The following is a 26,300-nucleotide window of genomic DNA, read 5'->3' on the forward strand; positions in this document are numbered from 1 at the left end:
TTACAAATTTTTAAAAATATACATCCAACCAAAAAAAATTGCAGATCCTACCGTCAAATGAACTGGCTATAGCCAGATGAAACGGAGGTAGGTGCACTGTAGCAACCTTACCGCAGGTCATCCTGCAGAATTTCCCTAGGTTGGATGGCTTATTTTTAAAAAATCACAACTAATTCATATGACCTCAGTTGAAGATAAACTTTATGTGAAAATTGTAGATCTTGATGAGATCTGCAACTTTGTAGGTCAATTTTTTTTTATTAGGAGCCATCTTGGGGCTCAAATAATCGATACAAATTTCAAATCTAAAATTTAAATTTTGATCTAAACACTGGACAACACAACTTTAAAAAATTATAATTAACTTATATGAACTCGTATGGAGATAAATTTTATATGTAAAATATTTTTTATATGTAATATATTTTCATTCGGAGCCATCTTGGTGCTCAAATAATTGACACAAGCTTCAGATCCAAAATTGAATTTTAGATCTGAAAAATTATCGATTATTTGAGCCCCAAGATGACTTCGAATGAAAAATGTTTAAACTACAATTTTATAGATCTCGTCGAGATATATAATTTTTAAATATAATTTATCTCTATCCAAGTTTATATGAATTAGTTATGATTTTTTGAAAATAAACTTATCACACCAGGGAAATTCCTAAGGATGAAACGGCTGTAACGTTGTTATAGTGCACCTACCGCCGTTTCATCTACCTATAGTCAATTTATTTGGCAGTCAATTCATTTGGGGGTAGTTATATAGATCTGCATTTTTTTTGGTTGGATGTATATTTTTATAAATCCGTAAAATGAAAAATAAAAAAATTATGGTACTGTGGCGCTTTATGGGCATGCAGATGGCCGGCCCGTGGGTTCGCGGCCCAGGGAACTCCATCTCAGGGGCAGTCCAGTGACTCCACGAGGCTCCGCCGCCCGCCCCCGTGTGCCTCCGCCCCACGTCGCGCCGCCGCCCGCCCCCTTCGGCCTTCGACTCCCGCGGCCCCTGCTGGCCTGCTCTGGTGGCCTTTAGGTGGAGCGCGCGCCTCCCGCTGGTTGCCGGCGCTCCGCGCGCCCGCGCCCTAAGCCCCTGACCCCGCCGTTGCGACGCACCTCCGCCCGCAGCCCCGCACCCGGTGCCGGTGGCCACCGGCCTGCGGCCCCGACGCGCTGCAGGCTCGTCCCCGCCGCGTGCACCGGGTACTGCACCGGACCCATTGCAATCCCCTCACTGTTGTGTGCTGCTTTCTCTCAATCTCTCTCACTCTATTCCATGCTTCCATCTCAGTCTCACTTCTGAATTCAAACATTGAGTGATTAATGGAATAATTGGTGCGACTCTTTATATAGTAATTTATTGAATTCCGAACTAATTTGTCGAACATAACGTACTATGAGACCTTTTTTTAGTTCTTCTGCTTAGAACTCTGTAGTTCTTAAGTTGAAATCCTGGTTTATGCCATGGAATGGATTGTAAGCTGGTAACCAAGCCTGAACAACTTTTATGCTTTCAGTAAAGCAGGGCCAAAGTGGTCTTCGGTCTAAAAAAATTATGTGACCTTTTTAATTATGTTATTGTAAATTTGGTTATTAGATACTGTATTGCTATCGAAGTGCTATTATTATACTGGATTGTGTTTTTAAATTTTTGGTCAGGCCTACCCTAGTTTTAAATCCTGGGTCCGCGACTGGTCCTTGCACCTTAGCAGTTGACTTAGGAACGATTTACTGAAACGGGTTAAATTCCACGAATTTCGGGGATGCGTCATCGCTCTATTTGTATGATGCATTATGGCTTGGCTGGATCATCTCTAAACAGCTCTAATGATTCAATATTGAGTTCAATAGGACACCTACTTGCACACTTCACACTGAAATAAAAGTTTTGGACTAATCCCGTTAAAAAAGTCACATTGAAATTCTCAAGTCTTGCCACCACATAGGCTCAAACGTCCCATGTTAAATGAGGATTCTCAAACCTGAGCCTCATTTTGTTAATTATTTTGTCAATTCTTCATTTTATGCTGTACTCCCTCCATTCTCTTTTGATAGTCCTATTTCGAAAACTCAAATGTTCGGAAATGATAGTCCTAATTACTATTGGCATGAGCTATAGCAATAAACAGCACTAATAACGAGAAGCTCCCAGTTAAAGCATTGGAGGACCAACTAAAAAGTCTGTGTTGCATTTATTATTTGATAAGTAAGGTTGTTTTCCTTGGTCTTTGTGTTAAGGTGAAATAGGACTATCAAACAGAATGGAGGAAGTACTTGGAGAGGAGAGGAGTTTGCCTCTCATTACAGTGATTTTTTTTTGAACGAACCAGGCAGGAATAACAACGGGGCAAAATGACTGGGCAAAATGAAAAATAACAATGGCCGGTTGGATTAGGACATCAACCCGCACCGTAACACGCTAACGCACTACTCCCACTCAACTCAAATATATCTTATTACAGTGAATGTGGCAGCAGCAAGCAGCGACCTCTTGTACATTACATATCCCCTATGCAGTTTGATTCCTGAGATGCAAATAGTAGGCCATTCAACCATGCTGAAAGTATAAGTTTTACTTCTTTGCAGGATTTTATATGCAACGTGCTGGTTCTTTACATGCACTCCTGAATGCTTGAACCTGGAGTGATTACATAACTTGGTATTCATCATATAAATGACGGGAAGAAGATTGGCAGGGCATGGATATTTGATTCCCAGAACCCTTTACTTCATACGATGGCAGGCTATGTCATCATTCTCAGCCGGCCATGGACGCCGACCCAAGAAGAAGCTATATCACCGTGAGCCTGGTCTTGACAAAGCCATGGACCTCCAAAAGAAGCCTGCCCTCCTCATTCGTCTCCGTGACCTCATTTTGGCACAAAGGATAGGCTCATTACTTGTACGTGACCTTGAAAAGGAGGTTGGCTTTGTCCAAAAATGGAACTTTCTTTCACTTATCGAGCGTCATCCCAATATCTTCCATGTCTCTGGCGGAAGCGTTTCCCGAGAGCCCATTGCTGTCACACTTACAGAGAAGGCCAAAAAGATATCCAGTGAAGAGGATCAAGCACGAGAGGTAATGGAGCCAATCTTGGTGAAAAACCTAAGGAAGTTACTGATGATGTCGATGGACTGCCAGATCCCCCTGGAGAAGATTGAGTTAATCCAATCTGAACTGGGATTACCTAAGAACTTCAAGAACAACTTGCTTCCAAGGTATCCTGATTTTTTCTCAATCCGTGATGTGAAGGGATTGGACCATTTGTGTCTGGAGAATTGGGACTCTTCACTAGCAGTCACAGCGCGAGAGGAAAAATTGGATTTTGAGGGTTTCCAAATAGGCTGTAGAGGGATTCCTAAAGATGGAAATATCTCGGGTCCTTTTGCTTTCAAGTTGAAGTACCCAGCAGGATTTAGGCCAAATCGGAAGTACCTTGAGGAGGTTGTCAGGTGGCAAAAGATGGCATTTCCTTCACCTTATTTGAACGCTAGGCGAGTTGAGTCTGCAACGCCTCAGGCTCGAAAGCGAGCTGTTGCTGTCCTGCATGAGATTTTGAGCCTGACAATGGAGAGGCGATTGACATCTGATAAGCTAGACGTATTTCACAATGAGTACAGGCTTCCATGCAAGTTACTTCTTTGTTTGGTGAAAAATCATGGCATCTTCTACATCACTAACAAGGGAGCAAGAAGCACTGTCTTCCTCAAGGAGGCTTATGAGAACAGTAATCTCATTGATAAGTGTCCTTTATTGAAATTCCATGAGCGGTTTGCATCTTTGATTGGCCGACCATGCTCGAACTCAGATAATCTGGTAGCAATATAATTGGTGGTTGATTTACTGGTCAGGAGACAGCTTATCAAGCACATTTGTGTTAGCAATAATCCTGTGTGTGCATGTACCTGTCCAGGTTCAGACTTCAGAGTGTCCAGGTGCAGCCTTTAGTGTAATAAGATTTTCAGCTAGCAGATTAGGGAGGATAATAGGCAACCACAGCAGTAATGGCGGCAGTAACCAGGTGGTTAAGTGAGTCCTTATTGTAGCATGTATCCAGCTATACATTGCAAGAAAAAACATTCAGAAAAGCAGCAAGCAATTGCAGCACCAATGACCTGTGTATGTGTGTGTTCTGTGCGTGAGCAATCTGTGCTACACTGCTACCGTGAGGCCATCTTGGCTTCGAATTTGAACATGTCACTACAGTTTAAGTCCTTAGTACAGTGTGCGTTTCTGTCAGCTCAGTAAGTAAAGAGAGAACTAAAGAACTGAGAAGAGCAGTGACCCATTTTCAAATGTAAATCCATCTGAGAAATCAAGTGGCAGCTCTGCAGATTAGACAAAATAATGGCTGTACCAGAAGTCACATATTTATACCCACCATTGTAGGTTTGGATCTTAGGGGCGATATGGTTGGCCTAGGAATTTTCTAGAAAGGATTTGCTCATGTTATGCAGCTTATAATCCAAAACCAAGCCTGTTCGGTAATGATGCTGCTGCAGCTGCCCAGCAATCTGCTACTGAAATTGGGCCCTGGAGTGCAAGTTGCCACTGCTGTATAGCTGTGCTGGTGAAAAATCACTGCTGAACAGAATCAAAACTATAGCATTCAAGTTATTATATACTTTTAGTTTGCTTATCTTGGCCTGAACCTTTCTTTCTGATAAATAATAGCCAGATGCTCAGTGTTTTGAACTGTATCATACTATCTTGTGATTCTTCTTAGTGTACTTGATATCTTTCTACATCTAAGAATGTGTCTCACTAGTAAACAGCCATTGCTTATCTGCTGTGTCGATCAATCACTTGACCCTATGATTAATGGTATTAACTCAGTCAGGTATTGTTTCTTAGTCGGTTCTTTCTTATGATTATTTCTGCATCCATACACAGGCAGAAAGCACATATAAAATGCTACAGATGTCGTCAGTAGCTGAATTTGTTCAGAGTGCCAAGGTTTTATATATTCATGAATCATGATATCTGATGTTTGCTTCGTGGTTATCTCTCACAACCATCCACCTACTTTTGTATTTTTAGGATCTGGCTGATGAATAGCTAGCAGTACATCCCTTACAGTTGCATGCCATTTGAGATGCCTAAGGATAAGAAATAGCTTCGCATGCAACTTGCACAATTTAGTAATACCATTTACTTGCAATCCAATTAAAGGTTATGAGAAAGTTTTTTAGCAATATAAATAAATTTAGTGCTGGTAATGATATTATTCATTATGTGGAGACTTCAGCAGTACTTCCAGGGAACTTTACAACACAAATTTTGTATCCTCCTGTGTTGTTTGTTTTGGATTTAACTTCGGATATAATGGTAAATTGGTAATAATCTAGGCCAGTACTAATTCTCAATCTATTCTTTCTTATGTCCATATCTTCATCCATACATGGCAATAAAGCACCTATAAATGCTCCGGACATTTGCAGTAGCTGAAGTTTTGCTTCCATCTAGCACATCAAACTATATGCAAGCTTCTTTATTCTTCTTTTGCGAGGATCTGAATTTGTTGACAGACCAAGCTTTTCAATGTTCTATGTTGATGATATCTCACGATTTATTCATGCTTATGTTATTTAGTTACTTCTGTTATGTCTCCTGTCCGTTGGATAATCACTCCCACAACCCATTCACTTATTTTTGTAAAGCAGGATCCGTTCACTGAATTGCAGAAGCACATTCTTGTATAGTTCCACGTTTTTTTGACTTGGTAGTGGCTTTATCTTAACTAATTTTATTGCCTCATATAGTGCTAGGTTTAGTCTTAACTTCAGATATTATGTTGGAAATTCTAGTTGCCTCATCTATTCTGACGTAGATGCCAGTAATATGCTTCACCTTCGCCATGTTATACAGTCGTCCGACTAATCGCGATTAGTCGCGATTAGTCGACCTTATCGCTCCGCTGGCTTCGATAAGTGAAACGACTAGCTTTTGTCGATCAGATGTCTGATCGTCCGACTAATCATCACCTAATCGCGATTAGTCATTCGACTAGCTACTTGGACGATCAGGCCAAAACCAAAAGATGTCCAGCAGACCAGCACTCCAGCCCGCCGCCTGTACTGGGCTCAATTAGGCCCATTAGCCATTAGGGTTAGGTTAACTATATAACTTGCACCATTAGCCATTAGCCATTAGCCATTAGCCATTAGGGTTAGGTTAACTATATAACTTGCACCATTAGCCATTAGCCATTAGGGTTAGGTTAACTATATAACTTGCACCATTAGCCATTAGCCATTAGCCTGTACTGTGTGGGACAATATGGAGTTTTGGACAGTTCAAACATCAAATCTCACAAGTAAGTGTCACCAAACTGACTATCATTGTGGTGTTCCTGCTTGCTATATAGTATATAAGTACATATACATGTACATATATGTCATGGGATATATAGGACGACTATAGCGACGACTAGGGTCGACTAATCGACCTGATCGACGACTAGTCGCCTTATCGGTGCCATGGCGACTAGGTTCGACTAGACGACTGTATAACATTGCACCTTCGTACATATCTAGTTTTCCCTATCATTGACCCACTAAGGTTTGCAGTGCTCACTCAAAATTTTGTCCTGTATCATTTGCATCCTATACAATCATCACACTTCATGTTGCTGATTGCCCCTTTTCTGTCTACCAAGACTTGTGCACATGGGATTATTAGCCCCTCTTCTTTGTGATGTGCTTGTAATAGCTGGCCAGGGAACTAACAGTAGGATCAACTGTAAGCAATGCTGGCTTATGAATTATTATGTGATCTATATCCATCAGGATAGGCATGCAATGTTTTAGAAGTTAGCATAGCAATCAAATCATTATAGTTGAATACTTGAATGTATATCACAATTGTCTATGAAAATTTAGAACCCCAATAGTTAAGATCTTATGTATTGTGTGCCTGATGGTATCACTTGTCAGGTTACTTTGTGGCAGGTATATTGTAATAATGTTTCTTTTTGGTGAAGGTACTGCTTTGTGTCAGAATTGATACATTCTGCAGTTGTCAAATAAAGAGAGTCTCCAACTGAGTGCTCTGACAGGCTAATGCCATCCTCTGAAAGCCTGTCGGTTACATGGTTGCTTGCTGCTGAATAATGATCAATGAAATTGGGGGTACTCACTCAGAGTTGTTGCTCTGGGACCAGATTCTAAAAGGATGAAAAAGATTTATCAATGGCTATCTAAAAGGATGAAAAAGATTTGTCAATGGCTATGCCAACCCCTGCAACAGGCTAATAATAGGCACATGTTTGGATCCTTTTCGTATCCACTTCAATATGTTGAGTATGTTTTGATTTCTCAGCACCGAAGTGGATGTCCACAATCCACATGGAATGTCTTGGTGGGAGATGCATTACAGATGTTCTCAGACTTCACTGCAACGCTAAACCGAGCTGTCAGTGGGATCTGTTGGAATAATCAGATGAACATATGCCAAGAAAAGTTCGACCGACAAAATTATGGGCGGTGTGGACACATTGAGGTGAAATCATGCCAACTGGCTGCTGCTCAGTTTGCTGCCTGATTATAACCCATGAAAGTGAGGAGCATATATGGAGGTGCAGCAATCCGGACCAGATTCTGCAGACACCAAGAGGGCACCCATGATGATAGTGGTCATAAGACTGGTCAGATGCACTAAAAGCTAGATTTGGATGGGAGTTAGTGGCTGATAGTTTAGGCAGGCCTATCCTGAAGTCTTACAAACAATGGAGGGAGACTAGACACCCTTTTCAGATCCTGCTTTTTTTCGTTCTGGTAAGCATTTATGCCTCCCTCTTAAGTAGCCTTTCCATTTGCTGTTTCTTCGACAACTTACATTGTGAACCTTGCATTGGCCTCTTAAATTTGTTGGCTCTATTATTGGCCACCACGAGCACATGCTTTTACTTTCCTCCCCCAGTCACCATCAGCCCCTAGTGAGTGAGCCATCTGGATTTCCATGTTGATGCGTCTTCCTTGTACACCATTCTTTGCTTGCCTGTCACTGTCCTTGGGTTGCATTACCTGTTCGATAAACACCTTTTGTGTGTGGCTAAAGCCTGCGCCTGCCATTCGAAGTTGGCAAATTCCACAAAATCACAAGGGTTATCGCTGCTTCAGAACCGGCTTGCCTGGTTGGTTTTGGTGTCCCTTTCCCTGGACCCTGCCTTGACTTTAGGAAGCTGCCACACCTTTACTTGCCCTTCACTTTGATTTCTATACTTAGCACCTGATCTAGACCTAAATCTAATATATGTCCTCAATTAGGTGGTTTTCTGACTTCTTGTAGTTCACTGTACGATTCATTACGCTCTTGATTTCTGCAGGGCGTCCGTTATCTTTGTTGTTGGTTCCAATCTTTTTCATGTTCTTGAGAAATATCTTTTCTCAAGCTTGAGAGAAACTTGATTGATCCCGTGAATGGCGACGGTTGAAGACCGTGTCCGCAATTACATTTGGCTGGCACAGAGCGCCACTGTTTGTCATTGTTCACCTAGTGCCTATCCATTTGGAGGAGAGAGCACCTCATTGAAGCCGTGCAACCATTTCTCTTTCGCTTGCTTGAATAAGCAAATTGGCGCCTAGCGGGTGAAACAATCCTCTGATTTGAACATTGGTGCCTGCTCAGCCATCGCCATCTGTCCTTCCGGAAGAATTTGGACTGTGTATCAGCGTCATCCTGGAGTCTGGTTTCTTCCAACTCCTCCAGCAGCAAGTCATTTTTATACTTGTCTCATCTGAAGAAAGTAATGTGTGCGTTGATCTATCCTTAGAGTAGGGGTCCATCCTGGTGTAGGCTTGCGTGATTTATTAGGTTCATATTTCACAATCTGGGCGTACAATCGGGCTGTCTGTCTGTCTATCTGTCGCTCTGTACCCAACCCATTGGTGGTGTTTGGAAGGCAGCTTCGTGATCTTTCTTTATCCCCGTCATGTTGACAAGTAAAGACATGAGCGTATTCTTCTTCTCGCCCATTACTGAAGAAAGCGATTTTATTCCAATGTCCATCAGGCCAAGCATCTGGAGAGGCAGATGAATCATTCTATCTTCAGCTCACCACCAAACCCACCGGGTCCATCCACTGAGGTAAGCATTTCAGATAGCTTCTTACTCACCGGGCTGCATAGTTTATTCCTTCCTCTAATTCGTGCAGATTTTGTAGGGACAGGCTTTGGTGCTGGAGCAATCATATTCCTATCTTATTGGTTGGGACAATAGCTGCTTTATCTGATTCATCATAGGTTATATAAACTATAAAGATGGTGCCGGCTGCAGTACCATGGAGTGCAATGGCAAAGATAAACCAACTTTATTCGCGGATCAGAAGATGGGCCAACTTTGGCGGGAAATCATCAAGGTCTACTAACAGCCTACCTGCGAAAATCTAGTTGCAGTGAACAATCAGGTAATGAGCTCTTTCGGTGTTTGTTACTGCTTGTTGTGGAACAAGGTGATGATGGCATCCTAATGCGCTGCCCCTACCCTAATCGCCCGTTGGCCGTCTAACCGTTCCTCCTGCGCATGTCTTGTAGGTTGTAGCTGTTAACAGCGGTCAGCGGGCCGAGGGCATATGCGTCCGTGGGGGTGGCTTGTGCGAGCTGCATTGTGCTGTCTGTGTCTGCTTCCGATCCGAATGAAATGATGGTGGTGGTGGAGGAAGGATCGCTGCGTGCGTGGCGTGGGGCTGCCGGCCGCGGCCGGTTTTGGTCGTGTCTGCTGCCGTGCCGCGGATGCTGCTGCCGGGTGAAGCCATGCGCCTGCACCTTTCTGCCAGCAGGAACGTTTCCGTAGCGTTCGGTCTCTGTATCTTTTGCTTCCTTCAGCGTCAATCCACCTCGCACCACATCGCACTCCTTCCTTTTCCTTGTCCTCCTGTCCAGATGTACTACTGTGTTCCACATTTATTTATTTACTTACTACTAGTATTTTTTATTACAAAAAAGTGCTAAAACTCATAAACCAGTTTTTCTACCATTTTTTTATTTTCTGTTCTGTAATTGTTGGATTCCATATTTTTTCTCAATTGTGCAAGTGGATCTTGGCATGTACTGTACTTGTGATCTGTCTCTAGAGCTTTCCTCTGCTGTTCCTTTCTTACTCTCCTGTCACGTTGCTGCATGCTCCCGGCAATTACAGAGGCGATGGCGCCATGGGAGGCCGCATAAATCCAGGGAAAGGGACGCGTGCACAATTGCTCACTGCACAGCACACACATCTATGGTCCATCTACATGCATGATGCGTATGATGGAGAGCCCCTGCAGCTTGTCTGCGAGCGCTTTGTGATCCACGAGCCTGACGACGCCAACAGCGGCGGCATCCACTGCACCTTCCCTTCTTTCGGCAGCAGCACTCCGCGCGACACGAGGCCGTGGGAGGCTCTTGGCATTTGCGAGGAGACCAAGCGTTGGCTTCTCAAGGTCATGGCCAGAGCCATACGCCAACCGGGTGATCGAGGCGCCCTTGGGATGGGACACGGGATGAGGTGTCCCGTGAGGTGTTTGTTGCCACTCCTGACATGCATGGCCATGGCCTTCTTGTCCCAATTGCCATGCTAGGATAATACACACAAAAGTTCTTCTCAGATTTTATTATATGTACCATCAAGATCGTAGGATCAGAAGGTTGTGCCAAGGATCACGCATGACTCTGACAAACCAAACCAGAACCACCTAGCTTTATTATGCATGATGGATGACTCTGCACAGGACAGCGGCATTGCCATGTACGGCGTGGCAAAAAAACCTGCCAATTATTGTGCGCTACTACAGGGCTGGATCCTTTCGACGAGGGAGGAGTGCAGGCAGTGTCGGTATAGCAGGGATACTTACTCCTACTGCAACAAGGCAGGACTCGTGTAGTCATTCGTAACTACGCCATAAGGGGCGGAGCAGCCGGGCCCCACGAGTCAGGCTCTTACCTCACCGGGCCAACGGCCCCAAACCCGCTCCCCACTCTGGGACAGGTCCGGTGACGCCACGTGTCCCTGAGGAGAAGAAAGCTCCGAGCCAACAGCCGAGGCTTCGGACCCCCCATAGGGGTCCGGGACCTCCCGCGTCCATCTGGACCTCCCACGCGCGTAGAACCAACATACTGCCCGGGCGGGTCCGGAGCCGCCACGTGTCCCGCAGGCGCGGGCGCGGGTCTTCCGCTGGAAGACTCGCCCACCCACCGCATTCAATGCGGGTGGTTGAGGCGTGCTCTGCCGCCGCGGCACGCGGGGTAGCCTTTGTCAGGCCTCACTGTAGACCGCATATTAACCGAGGTACATAGTGCCGCCGCCCGCGTCGCAGCCGCGCAGAGCACGTCTGCCGCATTAATTGGATACGACAGCTCGGCATTTTTGCATCATGCCGCCTACGCCGCAAGCTACACGGCTCGTTCAGCTACGCTGCAGGCGACGCCGCAAGCTACGCCTGGCGCCGTTTCGACAAGACAACGCATGGGTATGTTGGACGGAGGATTCCCGCGGGTAGGCAAGAAAATCCAGGAATGAGATCTCATCCGCCTGCAACGCCATAATGTATGAATAGTACATTATTTTATACTACATCATTTGGGCCCACCTGTCGGGGACGCAACGGCCATGTACGCGCCTCCCTTGAGATATAAAGGGGAGGCGCTCGCTGTACACACCAAGCTCATTCAGACTCAAGCAGACACAAGCACACACAGACTCACGCTGGACTCAGCACCAGAGACGCCAAGACTCTCTCGAGACTAAGGCAATACAACACACAGTGGACGTAGGGTATTACGCTTCGGCGGCCCGAACCGCTCTAAACCTGCTGTGTTCATCGTGTTCTTCCAGCGAGATCGAAGTAGTCCTAGCTAACCCCCGAGTACTCACCCTCTGGGCTTAGGCGGGTGCATTCCGCCACCCGGCTGTGGTTTGCCACACCACGACATTTGGCGCGCCAGGTAGGGGCATTAGCTGGTTTTAGTTCACCTTCTGCTCGTCTCCATGGTTTGGGTGGACGATGTGGAGATGACGGAGGGTGTGGCGTCGTCCGCGCCACATGCCTCTCGCCTTCCTGCTCCGGGGGCAACCGTGCCCGCGGAGCAGCCACCGTTGGCGGCGGCGCGCGCTGCACGTCGGCAAGAGTCAGGGCGCCTGTCAAGGGCCCCCTCACAAGCTGCAAGTGGTGGAGCGCTGGCGGCAGCTAGGGAGTTGCTTCGCAACCCTCCGGCTGCTGCGGCCTCGCCAGACGCCCTGAGGCAGTGGCGGGATGACGTTGACCGTCTCCTCCATCTGGCTCAGGCCTCCCCCAGTTCTGCAAGGACTGGGCAACGACCTCCCCCTGGCAATGCGGTGGTACCCTACCACCGGCGCCAGGGCAGTGCGTCAGCGTCAGTGCGCTCCCCCACCGTGAGGGGTGCACGAACAGAAGACCTACGAGCGGAGCTCAACCGCAGGCGTGCGGGTGAGGACGCCCGCATCTCCGTGGAGAGGGCGCGAGAGCGCCGCCTCAACATTGAGGGCCGCAACCTCAACACCGACTTGGATGCGGCGACACCCAAGCCTCCGGTGAATGCCCGGATACAGGTGGGCACCCCGGTGACTGGGGTGGGCTGTGCTGCGCTGGCGGATCACCTCCGCGCGGTGGCATGGCCGTCCAAGTTCCGCCCGCACCTGCCGGAGAAGTACGACGGTACCACTAACTCGTCGGAATTCCTGCAGGTGTACGTTACCGCCATCACAGCAGCTGGTGGTAACGACGCCGTCATGGCGAGCTACTTTCATGTAGCCTAGACCGGGCCAGCCCGGACTTGCCTCATGAACCTTACTCCTGGGACGATTCAGTCCTGGGAGGAGATCTGTGCGAGGTTCACAGCGAACTTCGCCAGTGCATACCAGCAGCATGGTGTGGAGGCACACCTCCACGCCGTGAGGCAGAAACCCGGAGAGACGCTCCGGGCATTCATCTCGCGCTTCACCAAGGTACGTGGTACCATTCCTCATATCTCTGATGCGTCTATTATCACTGCTTTCCGACAGGGGGTACGTGATGAGAAGATGCTCGAGAAGCTGGTGACGCACGAGGTGGAAAGCGTTACCACGCTTTTCTCCCTGGCAGACAAGTGTGCCAAGGCCACTGAGGGCCGTGCATAGCACTCAGCCCCCCAAGACGGAGACGCCAAGGCTGGTGGCTCCGGGGCTACTGCCCAGGGCGGTGGCAAGAGAAACAAGAACAAAAACCGGAGTCGCGGGGAGCCACATCCCGGCGGACCAGTCGCTGCAGCGGCGGCACCAGCTGCTGCGGCAGCGGCTGGGGGCCAGAATGCGCATGGCAAACGCCCGCGCCCGCAAGATGGCAGCAGTGGTTCATGCCCAGTGCACCCCACCGCTCGCCACAGCGCCGCCGACTGCCGCGAGATCTAGAAACTCGTGAAGCGGCTCAGTGGGCGTCGAGAGCAGGCCTCCAAGGATGGCTCACCCCCTCCTCGCCAGCGGTCTGGTAAGGAGAAAGCCTCCGACAGCGAAACCGCTGTAGGGGAAAAGGAGCTGGGATACCAATCCCCCGCTAAGGAGCTGAAGGGCGTTTATCGCCACGACAACTCCGACTCCGACAACGAGGAGTGCCGCAAGAAGCTGTACGTAATGTACGACGGAAGCTGGGAGCTTGTCTCCCGGCGGGACGTGAAGACCCTTCGCCGAGAGGTCCTTTCGGCGAAGCCGGGGGTCCCGAAGGCGGCGCCGCACCACAGGTGGATGAACACCACCATCTCTTTCGGGCCATCCGACTGCCCGGAGAACATGGCTGGGGCTGGTGTACTACCTCTAGTCACAGCCCCTGTCATAGCCAACATCAGGCTCTATCACGTGCTGATAGACGGTGAGGCTGGCCTCAACGTCATCAGCTATGCAGCGTTCAAACAGCTGCAAATCCCGGAGTCCAAGCTGACTCCCTCTCGCCCATTCTCCGGAGTGGGCCTACATCCGGTGTTCCCTCTGGGGAGCATCACTGTGCCGGTCACATTCGGGACCGAGAAGAACTTCCGCACAGAGAGCGTCCAGTTCGATGTTGCGGAAGTGAACCTCCCGTTCAATGCCATCATTGGCCGGCCGGCTCTCTACCGCTTCATGGCTATTGCCCATTACGGGTATTTGGTCTTGAAGATGCCTTCCCCTGCCGGTGTCCTCACCGTGCGGGGTGACCGCACCGCTGCCGTCGCTGCAGTTGAGAGACTGCATGCTCTGGCGGCAGAGGCTGCACGTTCCGAGGAGGACCCATCCACCTCGCAACCCAGGGCACCTGCGAAGGCACCTAAGGTTCATCTGTCTGATCCAGACAATGTTCCTGTGAAGACGGTGCAGATCGGAGTGGACTTCTCCAGGACCACCCGCATCGCGGGAAACCTAGAGGAGAAATAGGAAGACGCGCTCATCACTTTCCTCCGGGCAAATGTGGACGTGTTCGCCTGGGAACCGTCACAGATGCCCGGGATCCCCAGGGAAGTGATTGAGCACCATCTGAGGATCTACCCCGACTCCACGCCGGTACGCCAGAAGCCTCGGAAGCAGTCCGTGGAGTGGCAGAACTTCATCCGTGAAGAGGTCCGCAACCTGCTACACGCTGCCTTCATCAAGGAGGTCCACCACCCCGAGTGGTTGGCCAACCCGGTCGTCATCCCAAAGGCCAACGGGAAGCTTCGGATGTGCATCGACTATACTAGCCTCAACAAGGCATGTCCTAGAGGCCCCTATCCTCTTCCACGTATCGATCAGATCGTGGACTCCACCTCCAGGTGTGACCTTTTGTCTTTCCTAGATGCATACTCTGGTTTCCACCAGATTCAGATGTCTAGAGAGGATAGGAAGCTTACTGCTTTTGTAACAGTGGATGGACTTTATTGCTATATTGTCATGCCATATGGTCTGAGGAATGCCTTACCCACGTTTGTACGAGCTATGAACAAAACCTTCTGTAATCTAATTAGAGATATTGTTGAGGTGTATGTTGATGACATTGTGGTCAAGACTAAGGTAGTGTCAACATTAGTGGAGGACTGTCCCTCGTCTTCGACCGGCTGCGCGCCGCGCGCACGAAGCTGAATCCCGAGAAGTGCATCTTCGGCGTCTCGGCAGGGAAGCTGCTGGGTTTCCTGGTCTCGCATCGAGGCATCGAGGCAAACCCAGCCAAGATCAAGGCGATCGAGGCGATGAGGCCTCCTGGCCGCATCAAGGACGTCCAGAAGCTTACTGGATCTCTGGCCGCTCTTAGCCGCTTCATATCGAGGCTGGCTGAGAGGGCCCTTCCCTTCTTCAAGCTATTGAGGAGGTCCGGTCCATTCTCTTGGACTGAAGAGGCTGAACAAGCCTTCCAGGAGCTGAAGCAGCACCTCAACTCACTGCCAGTATTGGTGGCTCCAGAGCCAGGTGAGACGTTGTTTCTGTATCTTGCTGCGTCTGCAGAAGCGGTCAGCATGGTGCTAGTGGCCGAGAGGACGGAGCAAGCTCGCCAGGGGGACACTAGGGTCTCCCCGGCCACGGATGGTGAGCCGGACCCCGCACATGGGGGTCCGGCAGCCTCTCCTCTGTCTGAAGGTCCAGACCCAGGACAAGGGGGTCCGGAGGAGCCTCGACCCAGTGGGAACCGAGAACCGCTGGGGGCCCAAGGACCTGACGTGGTGGACAAGGGCGAGCCGGACCCGGTCGCCAGGGTCCGGACCATCCAAAAGCCAGTCTACTACATCAGCGAAGTCCTCCACGAGGCAAAGGCCAGGTATTTTGAGACGCATAAGCTTATCTATGACATACTTATTGCGTCCAGGAAACTGCGCCACTACTTTTAGACACGCCGAGTTGTCGTAGTGACCTCTTACCTGCTAAGAGTGATCCTGCACAACTCCAATGCCACGGGCAACATCGCCAAGTGGGCAGCAGAGTTGGCTGAGTTCCAGCTGGACTTCCAGCCTCGCCGTGCAGTCAAGAGCCAAATCCTAGCTGATTTCATAGCGGAATGGACTCCTTTCCCAAGCAATTCTGGGGGTCCGGACCTCAACGCCAGACCCCCGGAGCCGGAAGTCAGGACACCAGTCTTCACCGAGCCCCACTGGACACTCTTCTTCGACGGGTCCATCCGCAAGCAGTGGGCTGGAGCTGGTGTGGTCCTCATCGACCCCAGCGGAGATCAACTGAAGTACATGGTGCACCTTGAGTTCAAGGCCACCAACAACATGGCGGAGTACGAAGCTCTGATCTTTGGTCTGACATAAACCCTGTATCTGGGGGTCCGGCAGCTTCTGGTGAAGGGAGATTCTCAGCTAATCATCAAGCAGGTCCGAGGGGATTGCAGCTGCAACAATCCCCAGCTCGCGGCATACCTCATCCACGTGAGGAAGCTCGAGAAGGACTTCGACGCCTTGGAACTGCAACATGTTCCCCGCGAACTCAACTCAGCAGCAGATGATCTCTCCACGAGAGCATCTACCTGGTCATCCATGCCCGAGGGCATCTTCGAAAGACGGTTGCTGAGACCTACCGCCCAGCCTGCTGAACTGGGTGAAGGGGATCAAGCTAGCACCTTGAAGCTAGCGGTCCCGGCGGCACTCCACCTGTGGTGCCCGCCCTGGGTTGTGAGCTCTGTCGAGGATCCTAGAGACCTCATAGAGCCACTCCCACCTACTCAGGGAGCTCCCGTTGCATGGATCTCTGAGATCTGGGACTACCTGAAAGACAATATCCTTCCTGATGACGATGTGTCCGCTGAGCGCATAGTACGATTGGCTAAACGCTACACGGTGGTAGAAGGGGATCTCTACCACCGTGGCGCCAATGGTATCCTCATGCGGTGCATTTCCCAGGGAGAGGGCCGAGTTGCTCGCGGAGATCCATGGAGGCGAGTGTGGAAGTCATTCCTCATCTCGCACGCTTGTTGGTAAGGCCTTTCGGCATGGCTTCTACTGGCCGACAGCACTCCAGGATGCGGCTGGGCTGGTAAAGTCCTGCAAAGCATGCCAGTTCCATGAAAAAGCAAATACACACATTGGCTCAAGCTCTGCAAATGATCCCGCCCTCATGGCCATTCGCCGTATGGAGCGTGGATATCCTGGGGCCGTTCCCCCGGGCCGTCGGCAGATACCGGTTTCTCTACGTCGCCATTGACAAATTCACAAAATGGCCGGAGGTTACCCCTGTGGTGAACATCACCAAAAAATGAGCAGTCGCATTCCTCAAGTCCATTGTGTGCAGATTTGGCGTCCCAAACCGCATCATTGCGGACAACGGGACCCAATTCAAAAGCAAACTCTTCCAAGAGTACTGTGAGGACATCGGCATCCAGCTATGCTTTGCGTCCGTGGCACATCCCCGCAGCAATGGACAGGTTGAGAGAGCGAATGCAGAGATCCTCAGGGGACTCAAGACCCACACCTACAACTGCTTGAAAAAGCATGGTGCCAAATGGGTTGATGAGCTTCCGTGCGTACTATGGGGCAACCGGACCACACCCAGCCGAGCCACCGGGGAGACTCCATTCTTCCTGGTCTACGGGGCTGAAGCATGCCTTCCCCCGGAAATTCACCTGGGCTCACCACGGGTCCAGGCTTTTGATGAATCCATGCAGGAACAGCTGCGGCGTGACGATGTGGACTTCGTTGACGAATGAAGGTGGTGAGCAGTAATCCGAAATGCACGCTACAACCAGGTGCTCAGGCGCTATCATCAACGGTTCGTGCACAGTAGGGAGCTCCGGGCTGGCGACCTCGTCCTGAGGCGGATTCTGAACCGAGCAGGGCTCCACAAACTCTCCCCCAGCTGGGAGGGGCCCTTTAAGGTTACAGATGTATGCCGGACCGGATGCGTTCGCCTTGCCACAGAAGATGGAGTGCTGCTGCCCAACCCATGGAATATAGAACATCTGCGTAAGTTTTACACTTAGGCAGAGCAGGGAAATGAATTTTTCCTCTGTAATAAGATAGAATTAGCATGCGGCCCAGAGCGGTGGGGGTCTGTCCCTGTAAACCCGGCCTCTGGCATCCATCATACCGTCGGCTAGCGTTAATGCGCGGCCCAGAGCGGTAGAGGCCTGCCCTCATAAACCCGGCCTCTGGCATCCATTGCGCAAGCCATGTATATCAAATTGCAAAGGAAAGATTCCTCCCAGTTCTGTCTTTGTGTCAAATTTTATTTCACATTTCGATTCTCGAGTTTTTTGCTTTCTAACCCCCACGCGGACTTCCACTCTTGTCGCTACAGCTAAGATCTGTATTGAGTTGCTGGACTACCGTACAGGTCCGGACCCCCTTCGCTGCTTGGACAGGGGTCCGGACCCCTAAGGACCTGCTCTGGAGAGGGGGTGCTTGTTTCCTGGGGTGGTCCGGAGTCCCGTGTAGCTACTTAGCCAGTTCCGTACCCAAAGCCTACACGCTCCACCACCCTGTAATGAGTGCTCTAGTACCTGGAGCTGGGTAAATTGGGGGCCCGGACCTCGTTCTGGCTCAAGGGTTGGCTTCCTAAGTCCTACACGGCAGGTCCAGCTCCATATCTCAAAGGATCAAGTACGACAGAATGACCTCACCCACTGCTACGAGGGGTCTGGAGCGTCGGAGCCAGGTTCGGTAAAGTCGTGTTGTTTCCTGGAGTGGTCCAGTGCCGTATGTATCGCCTTAGCCTGGTTCCGCACCCTAAGCCTACACACTCCACCACTCTGTAACAAGCATTGAACTGCCCGAACCTGTGTATCCAGAGCTCCGGACCTCGTACTAGCCTGGGGGCCGGTCCAGAATAGGTCCCGCGGGCCTGCTACTAAGCTATGACTTTGAGTGGTATGCAGGTTAGGCCTAGACTGGTGGTAGCTAGCCTCAAACCATTGAGCCTACCTACTAGGGGGTCCCGGCATCCGCTTTAAAGACTTCATGCAGATCGAGGTCCAGTCTTGGTGGTAGACAGACTCAGAACAACTGAGCCTGTCTCCCAGGGGGCTCGGAGCATTCGCTTTGAACCACACACCACGGATCGATTCTGCATGCGTTAAACAGCTAAGTTGCGGTATCATTACTACCATACAAGCGAGTTTGATTTTCCTCTCTGTAGTTTTTTCTACTATACAAGGAATAAGTCGCTCGTTCGACTTGCAATCTATGCTACACCTATGCCCAAGGACGCTTGCTCAACCTCATACGGGGGCCCGGAGTGTCTTCTACGGCTCGGATGGCAGATAGGTCCTAACAACAGAACCTATCTACCAGGGGGGCAGGGTGCCGGGGTGCTGCATACCGCAGACCAAAACAACTGACAAATAGCTAAGTTGAAATTTTCTTCTATTAAGTTTCAACAAGTACAATGTTTGTTACATAATACAAAAAACAAAAGTACATTGTCCAGTTCATGGATCTGCAGGCTCCCGCTTGAAGTAGACGGCGACGAAGTCAACGACGTCCCGCACGCCTTCTCGAGCAGAGGCCTATGTCTCCGCCACTGGACCATCGACCACCGGGGCTAGCGAGATGGCTGGGTCGTGGCTCCGTAGGCAGGTCAGAATGTGCTCCGCCACCATCCGGATCAGCTCGCGGCCCTCAGCTTCAAGCAGGCCGGCAAGGATCGGCTCCAGACGCCGGAGCCTGTCTGAAGTAGAATTCAGCACTGGGAGGGCGTCAGCAATCGAAGCTGGCGGCTCCGCCACTTGGATTGGACTCATCCCAAGTGGCACCAGCGCTGAGCTCGCTTCGCTCGCCCAGTCGACGATCCGCTGGGCCCCCTGAGCTGGTCCTCCTGCAGCTTTCGGACCGCCTCCTGCACCCGGGTGTCCAGTGCTGCCTGGGTCGCCTCCACCTCGCGGGTCCTCTCCTAGAGCTTGGCCTCCTTCGCCGCCGCCGACTCCTTTAGGGACTTGAGGGCCTCGCGCTGGCGCGCAAGCTGGAGCTCCATGTTGGTGGTGAGGGATTCCCGCCTTGCAAGGGACTTCCTATCCTCCTCAAGCTCCATCTCGACAGCAGCCTCCTTGCTGGCAGCCTCCTGCAGCTCCTGACGCCATTGGTGTAGGGACTCGGAGAGCTTGTCGAGCTTCAGCTTGCGGACCTCGAGTCCCTGGCTGCGAGACTCGAACTCCGACTGCTGGGCCGCGAGGCTGGCCTCCTCCTTGGCAATAGCCTCCTCCCGCAGCGCCACGGCCTTCTCCCGACTCGCCACCGCAAACTCCTGGTCAAACACCTTCCGAAGATTGGCTCGGTAGGACTCAAGGTCGGCCTTGAGTTCGGACCGAACGCGCGCAGCATGGGAGGCTTCGGCCTTCGTGCGCCCCTCCAGGCGGGTGTGCCAGTCGCCGAGGCACTGGCGCTCGCTCTCCAGAGCAGCGCACTCCCGCCGGAAGGTCGCCTCGGCGGTAGAGGTCGCCTCCTCTATTGACTGCCGGACCCGGACCAGCACCTGGGGGAGGGGAACCGCATCCTCCTCCGGGGGACCCTGCAGAAGCCGCCTACCAGAGACCACCTCCAGCTCTTCCTCTGCTACAGGTTCGGAGCTGGGGGTGGGGACGTCTGGCACAGGTGTCGGGACCTCGGCTGCCGAGGTGCTCGCCGTTGCTGCGCCCGCTCCCGCTGTGCTCGCCGTCGCCAAGCCCGGTGTCGACGCGGCTGCCGCTATAGCTGGGGCTTCGGGGGCCACCGCGTCGGGTGCAGCTACGCCTGGCACTGGTGCATCCACCATCGCTACGTCGGGCGTTGCTGCGCCTGGCACTGGCGCATCCGTCGTCATCGCGTCGGGAGTTGCCTCGCCTGGTGCTGGCGCACCCGCCGTCGCCGCGTTGGACGCCATCGGGTTAGCGAAAGCCGCCGCACCCGAGCTCCCCGCACCCGCCGTCGCTCCCGCCGTTGCCGTCGAGGCCCCAGTCACCTGGACCCCCGCTGACGAGCCAGCGGTGGTGGAAGAACTGCTTGGGCGACAGGCCCTGCAAACCAAAGAAAAGAAGCCTTCAGCACAAAGCAAAGCACCGAGAATAACGGGAGTGAACGGAAGAACACTTACCCCGAAGCGCCGGGTCTCCAGCACCCACGGAGGCTCGGCGACTGCTTCTACTGCTGCTCCCGAGGCTTCGTGGCGGGCTCCATAACAGGGGTTCCGTCGCCGCGGTGCAACCTGTGCCGGCCCGTTTCCCTCGACGACGCGCCAGAGCTGATCCGGGCCTGGCTGGGGCCGCTCGTGGTGGCGCTACCAGCCACGGCCTGCTTGCCCTTAGCAGTGGGTCCGGACCCCGCGGCGCTGGCACGGCTTGTTCCACGGATGCACCAGGGATCCGGATCCCACGGTCCGGGTCGCCTCCAGTCTGGCGCGCTGCCAACCCACCGTCGTCGAGGGTCGGCAGGGTGGCCAGCACCGCGGTCCTCAGGCATGAGTCCTCGCAGAGGGGGACGACACCCTGAGGAAGGATCAGGTGCTCCGGGATGAAGATCTCCCCTGTCACCACCCGCACCAGGACCTCCAGGGCTTCCTGGGTCAGATCGCTCCCCTCTCCGCGGTGGGTCCTGCTGCAGTAGTTGGGGCCGGTGAAGCTCCAAGCAGGACGCGGCCGCTGCTTCAGGGGGGCGATCCGGCGCTTCAGGAAATCCCCGAGCACGTGCAACGAGGTGAGGCCGCCCTCCGCCAGCGACCTGATCTTGCTCAGCACGGGGTCGAACGCCGGCGACAGGGACGGCTTTGCCCGCCAGGACTGGCGGTCGGAGGCGGGTCCCTCGGTCGGCAAGGCGAGGCGCTCGTTGGCTTCGATGGTGGAAATCACCCATTCCTTGTGCCACTCCTCCCACTTCCCGCCAGTGAGGCCAGGAATGTAGGGCGTCGGCAGGTCGCTCCTCGTCTGGAAGTAGTACGCCCCCACCTCATCCTTCCCCTTCCCGGACTTCACCAGGACGAAGAAGTGGCGGAATAGGATGACGCAGGGCTGCACCCCCACGAACATCTCGCATAGATGGATGAAGATGGACGTCAGGAGGAGGGAATGGGGCGTGAGGTGCTGGAGTTGGAGGCCGAAGTCTTCCAGCAGCAACAGCAGGAACGAAGAGACCGGCAGCCCCACACCAGTGGAAATGTGCGAGATGAACATCACAAATTCCCCGGCGCGCAGATTGCCGAGGGGAACCGAGCCTACTCGAATCCCCCAGGCAGTCTCCTGTGGACTCCACCCTAGCAGGCGGCGCACCGTGTTCAGCTCCTCCTCAGTCTGGAAGCGACGGGAACGAGCAAGGGACGCCATCTCGCTATGGAGGTGAGGAGCAATCTACGCAGGAGAGCAATGGGCGAGGAGGCTCGAAGGCAAAGAGGCGCAAAGGTTGGAAGGAAGAAGGCGAATGTGGAAAAGTAACCGCGGTATGCGGTTCGTCCCTTTATGAAGCCTGACCCAGCCGGCGCACCCCGAGACCGTCGCTGGAAACCAAGCGACGCTCACGCCTGGTGTTAGCCGCCCAGCCCATGACAAGGGGGCCCAGGCCCGCCTGTCAGGGAGGGCGGGTAACAAACAAAGGTGTGAAAAGGCGGGATCTGAACCATCGCCCGCGTGCAAAGCAAGGCGGAAGCTGAGCTGATGTGCGTGCATTAAGCGTTGGCATGACCAGGCTTTTTGGGAACTGCGCTGGTGGTAAATGTCCCATTTACTCCGACCGTAACAATGCCGAGCATCGCTCGCGTGACTAGGTGTACCACTGTGCATGGGGACCATGTGTCAGTAAGCCATTGTGATGTGATGAGGCAGCGAAAAACCCGATGGATGGTCAAAGCTGGGCAAGACTCCTGCAGTATGCATAAGTCTAACGCTAGAGGCTTCAAGTTATGCGAGAGCCAAATCGCAGTAGTGGCCCCACCTACGGGTTCGTTACCTCTCCCGAGGTGGGCCCGATGGGCCACTGTCGGTACCCTGTAGCAGGGATACCCACTCCTACTATAGCCAGGCAGGACTCGCGTAGTCATCCGTAACTACGCCATAAGGGGCGGAGCAGCCGGGCCCCACGGGTCAGGCTCTTACCTCACCGGGCCAACGGCCCCGGACCCGCTCCCCACTCTGGGACAGGTCCGGTGACGCCACGTGTCCCTGAGGAGAAGAAAGCTCCGAGCCAACAGCCGAGGCTTCGGACCCCCCATAGGGGTCCGGGACCTCCCGCGTCCATCCGGACCTCCCACGCGCGTAGAACCAACATACCGCCGGGGCGGGTCCGGAGCCGCCATGTGTCCCGTAGGCGCGGGCGCGGGCGCGGGTCTTTCGCTGGAAGACTCGTCCACCCACCACATTCATTGCGGGTGGTTGACGCGTGCTCTGCCGCCGCGACACGCGGGGCAGCCTTTGTCAGGCCTCACTGTAGACCGCATATTACCAAGGTACACAGTGCTGCCGCCTGCGCCGTAGCCGCGCAGAGCAAGTCTGCCGCATTAATTGGATACGACGGCTCGCCACTTTTCCATAATGCCACCTACGCCGCAAGCTACACGGCCCATTCAGCTACGCTGCAGGCGACGCCGCAAGCTACGCCTGGCGCCGTTTCGACAAGACAGCGCATGGGTATGTTGGACGGAGGATTCCTGCGGGCAGGCAAGAAAATCCAGGAATGAGATCTCCTCCGCCTGCAACGCCATAATGCATGAACAGTATGTTATTTGATACTACATCGTTTGGGCCCACTTGTCGGGGACCCAACGGCCATGTACGCACCTCCTTTGAGATATAAAGGGGAGGCGCTCGCTGTACACACCAAGCTCATTCAGACTCAAGCAGACACAAGCACACACAGACTCACGCTGGACTCAGCACCAGAGACTCCAAGACTCCCTCGAGACTAAGGCAATACAACACACAGTGGACGTAGGGTATTACGCTCCGGCGGCCCGAACCACTCTAAATCTGTTGTGTTCATCGTGTTCTTCCAGCGAGATCGAACTAGTCCTAGCTAACCCCCGAGTACTCACCCTCTGGGCTTAGGCAGGTGCATTCCGCCACCCGGCTGTGGTTTACCACACCACGACAGGCAGCAGGAGCACCAGGCATGGGCTGCGGCCTCTGTTGTATTGGCAACACAAGTCCTATCAACTACATCCCATCATGGACACGGAGCAGGATGGTCGCGCGCGCTGGAAGCACCACCTGTGGCTGCCGGTGGCATCGGTGGTGTGGTGGTCGAGACGGGCGCCCGCTCTCATCACAGCACAGAGATCACACCACCGGCGTGGCGGTGCGGCGTGGCATGGCGTGGCACGACTGCTGTGGGTGCCCTGCAAGCAAGCAAAGCTAAAAGGCGCCCCTGTTCCTGCTGATGAAAGAGGCCGGCACCGAGCTCATGGATGCTTGGAATTGGCCTTTTTTTTGAACGAACCGCACAAGATAGTGTGAGTTTCTATTGATATAGCAGAAAAAATACAATACTATAGTCCTGGGAGACCATAGGCAGAAAACAGAAAAGTAACGAAAAAGAAAATACACCCGGTTGGATTGGGACGTCAACACGGGGGACTCCGCAACTCGACTCTCTCGAGAAACACCACTCCTCGACTATCACCCGGTTGGATTGGGGCATCAACACGGGTAAACACTGAAAACTGTGAGCCACGGTGACCGAGCAAGCCAAGTTGCCACGATAGTCAACATCCTCTTGCCTAGGAAGTCGCCGTCAAAACACGATCCAACATCGATAAGAAGTCGAGAAAAACAGACCGCACCACGCTAAGGAGGCCACCGCTATGCAGGACTTGTTGCCGTAGTGCCGCTGCCCCACCAAACACCATCTGACAGAGTGAAACCACCGAATCCGGACCTCTCGCAGGCTGTCTCGCTGTCGCACCGCAAAGACACAAACGCGCAGGGCCTCGCCTCACCCGCCATTGGACCTCCTCCTCGCTCTCGTTGCCATGTAGAATACACCGCACGCGGGGGCCTCGCCACGTCCGCCACAGTACTCCGTGTCGCAGATCTGTTTCTTAAGTCGCCATCAAGATCATGAATGGTGTTGCCCCGTGTTTCAAGATCCCCATCAAGCAGCTGTACCGCGCCCGCCGAACGACCGCATCACGTTGCGCCACCCACGCAACAGCCTCCGCCGCCATACTAGCATGTCAAGTTGTCACTTGCGCCATCTTTGGACGATGTACCACACTGGAGTTACCGACCAAAGTGAGCAACCCGCCGCAGTCCGCTGCAAGCCAAGCCGTCCCACGATGATGGTGCCACAAGCGCCGCCTTCCGACGCAGTCCCACGCCGCAGTCCGCTGCAGGTAGCAAGATCCAACATCCTTGTGACCATCCCTGGCCGCTAGTATAATTTTGGTCACCGCCGCAAGAGCTAGGCAACCCCCTTCGAGCTCTCCACCTGCACCAAACCGCCCCGCCAAGTCACCGAAAGGCTTTCCACCGCCAAGCCAAGAAGTGTCTCCACCAACGACGCCTTCAAGAAGGTAATGACGCCAAAGGCACCGCCGTCGCTCGTCCAACAAGTAGATAGGGCTTTCGCCCGGAGAAAACCGTGCTGAAGAGATGGGCTCTAAGATGAGACCCCCAATAGGGAGAACGACGCCCTCAGACGCCGTTGTCATCACCACCAGCAGAAAGCCGGCGAGGATTTCGCTCGGAGAATCTCGTCCTATTCGCACATCCACAGCCCGGCAAAGAAAGAAGTCCTCAAGGCCGGCGATGCAGACGTTCCACCACGCGTCGTGGCCAACTCGCACCTCCTCATGCCACAACACCCACAGTCGCGATGCCGCTCACCACAGCCAAATCGCCTCGCGCCGCTGACGGTCACCGCGGCGGCCCCAAGTGGCGCCTCGGAATCCCATCCACCGCACCACCATGACGAGATCACAGCCGCAACATCCCATAGTGCTCTAACATCTCCGCTGTCACCGTCTCCGCAGGGCCTGCACCGCAATTATGGCCCCGCGCAGCCAGCCACGCCACCAGGGCGCCGTTGGAGCGCGCAGAGCCACCCTTGGCTGCGCCACCACGGTGCCGCCACACGGCTCAGAGCTGCATCCTCGACCCGGACAGCCGCAAGACCGTCGCCGCACGCACGCCGCCATCACAACGCCCGTCACCATCGACACGCGAGCCTCCATCTCGTTCTCGGCGACCGCAGGCCGGCACTCAGCCAGCGCGCGGCACCGCAGCCGCGTTGACACCTCGCTAGCCAACAGCCCACGTCGCCACCAGGCCCCGATGCCGGCCGACACAACCACGTGCAGAGGCAGCACGTTCACCGGATCCGGTCGGCGCCGCGCCAGATCCGAGGCCCCTCGGGTGCCACGGCCGCAGGGCGCCGTCCGCGCCGGCGAGCCGCCATGGGAGTTGGACAGCCGAGCTCCAGACGCCGCGGGTCCAGCAG

At 53.1% G+C, this 26,300-nt stretch overlaps 1 protein-coding gene across 2 annotated transcripts; it reads left to right on the plus strand.

Annotated features, from left to right (window-relative positions):
• The first annotated feature begins 899 nt into the window (after nt 1-899).
• LOC120690302 (protein WHAT'S THIS FACTOR 1 homolog, chloroplastic-like) lies at nt 900-9,999 on the plus strand. 2 transcript variants are annotated; one of them, XR_005681699.1, is made up of 5 exons: nt 900-1,208; nt 2,592-7,781; nt 8,333-9,093; nt 9,170-9,412; nt 9,540-9,999. XR_005681699.1 is itself a non-coding variant. In XM_039972900.1 (2 exons), the coding sequence occupies exon 2, from the start codon at nt 2,680-2,682 to the stop codon at nt 3,832-3,834; it is 1,155 nt and encodes a 384-aa protein (XP_039828834.1). In that variant the 5' UTR covers nt 916-1,208; nt 2,592-2,679; the 3' UTR covers nt 3,835-4,841. The 2 variants fall into 2 exon arrangements, 1 of the variants encoding a protein (XP_039828834.1); XM_039972900.1 differs by lacking the exons at nt 8,333-9,093; nt 9,170-9,412; nt 9,540-9,999 and having other exon boundaries at nt 916-1,208; nt 2,592-4,841.
• The last annotated feature ends 16,301 nt before the right edge of the window (nt 10,000-26,300 follow it).

The sequence above is a fragment of the Panicum virgatum genome, chromosome 9N (genome assembly GCF_016808335.1).
Source record: "Panicum virgatum strain AP13 chromosome 9N, P.virgatum_v5, whole genome shotgun sequence".
NCBI classification, from domain to species: Eukaryota; Viridiplantae; Streptophyta; class Magnoliopsida; order Poales; family Poaceae; genus Panicum; species Panicum virgatum.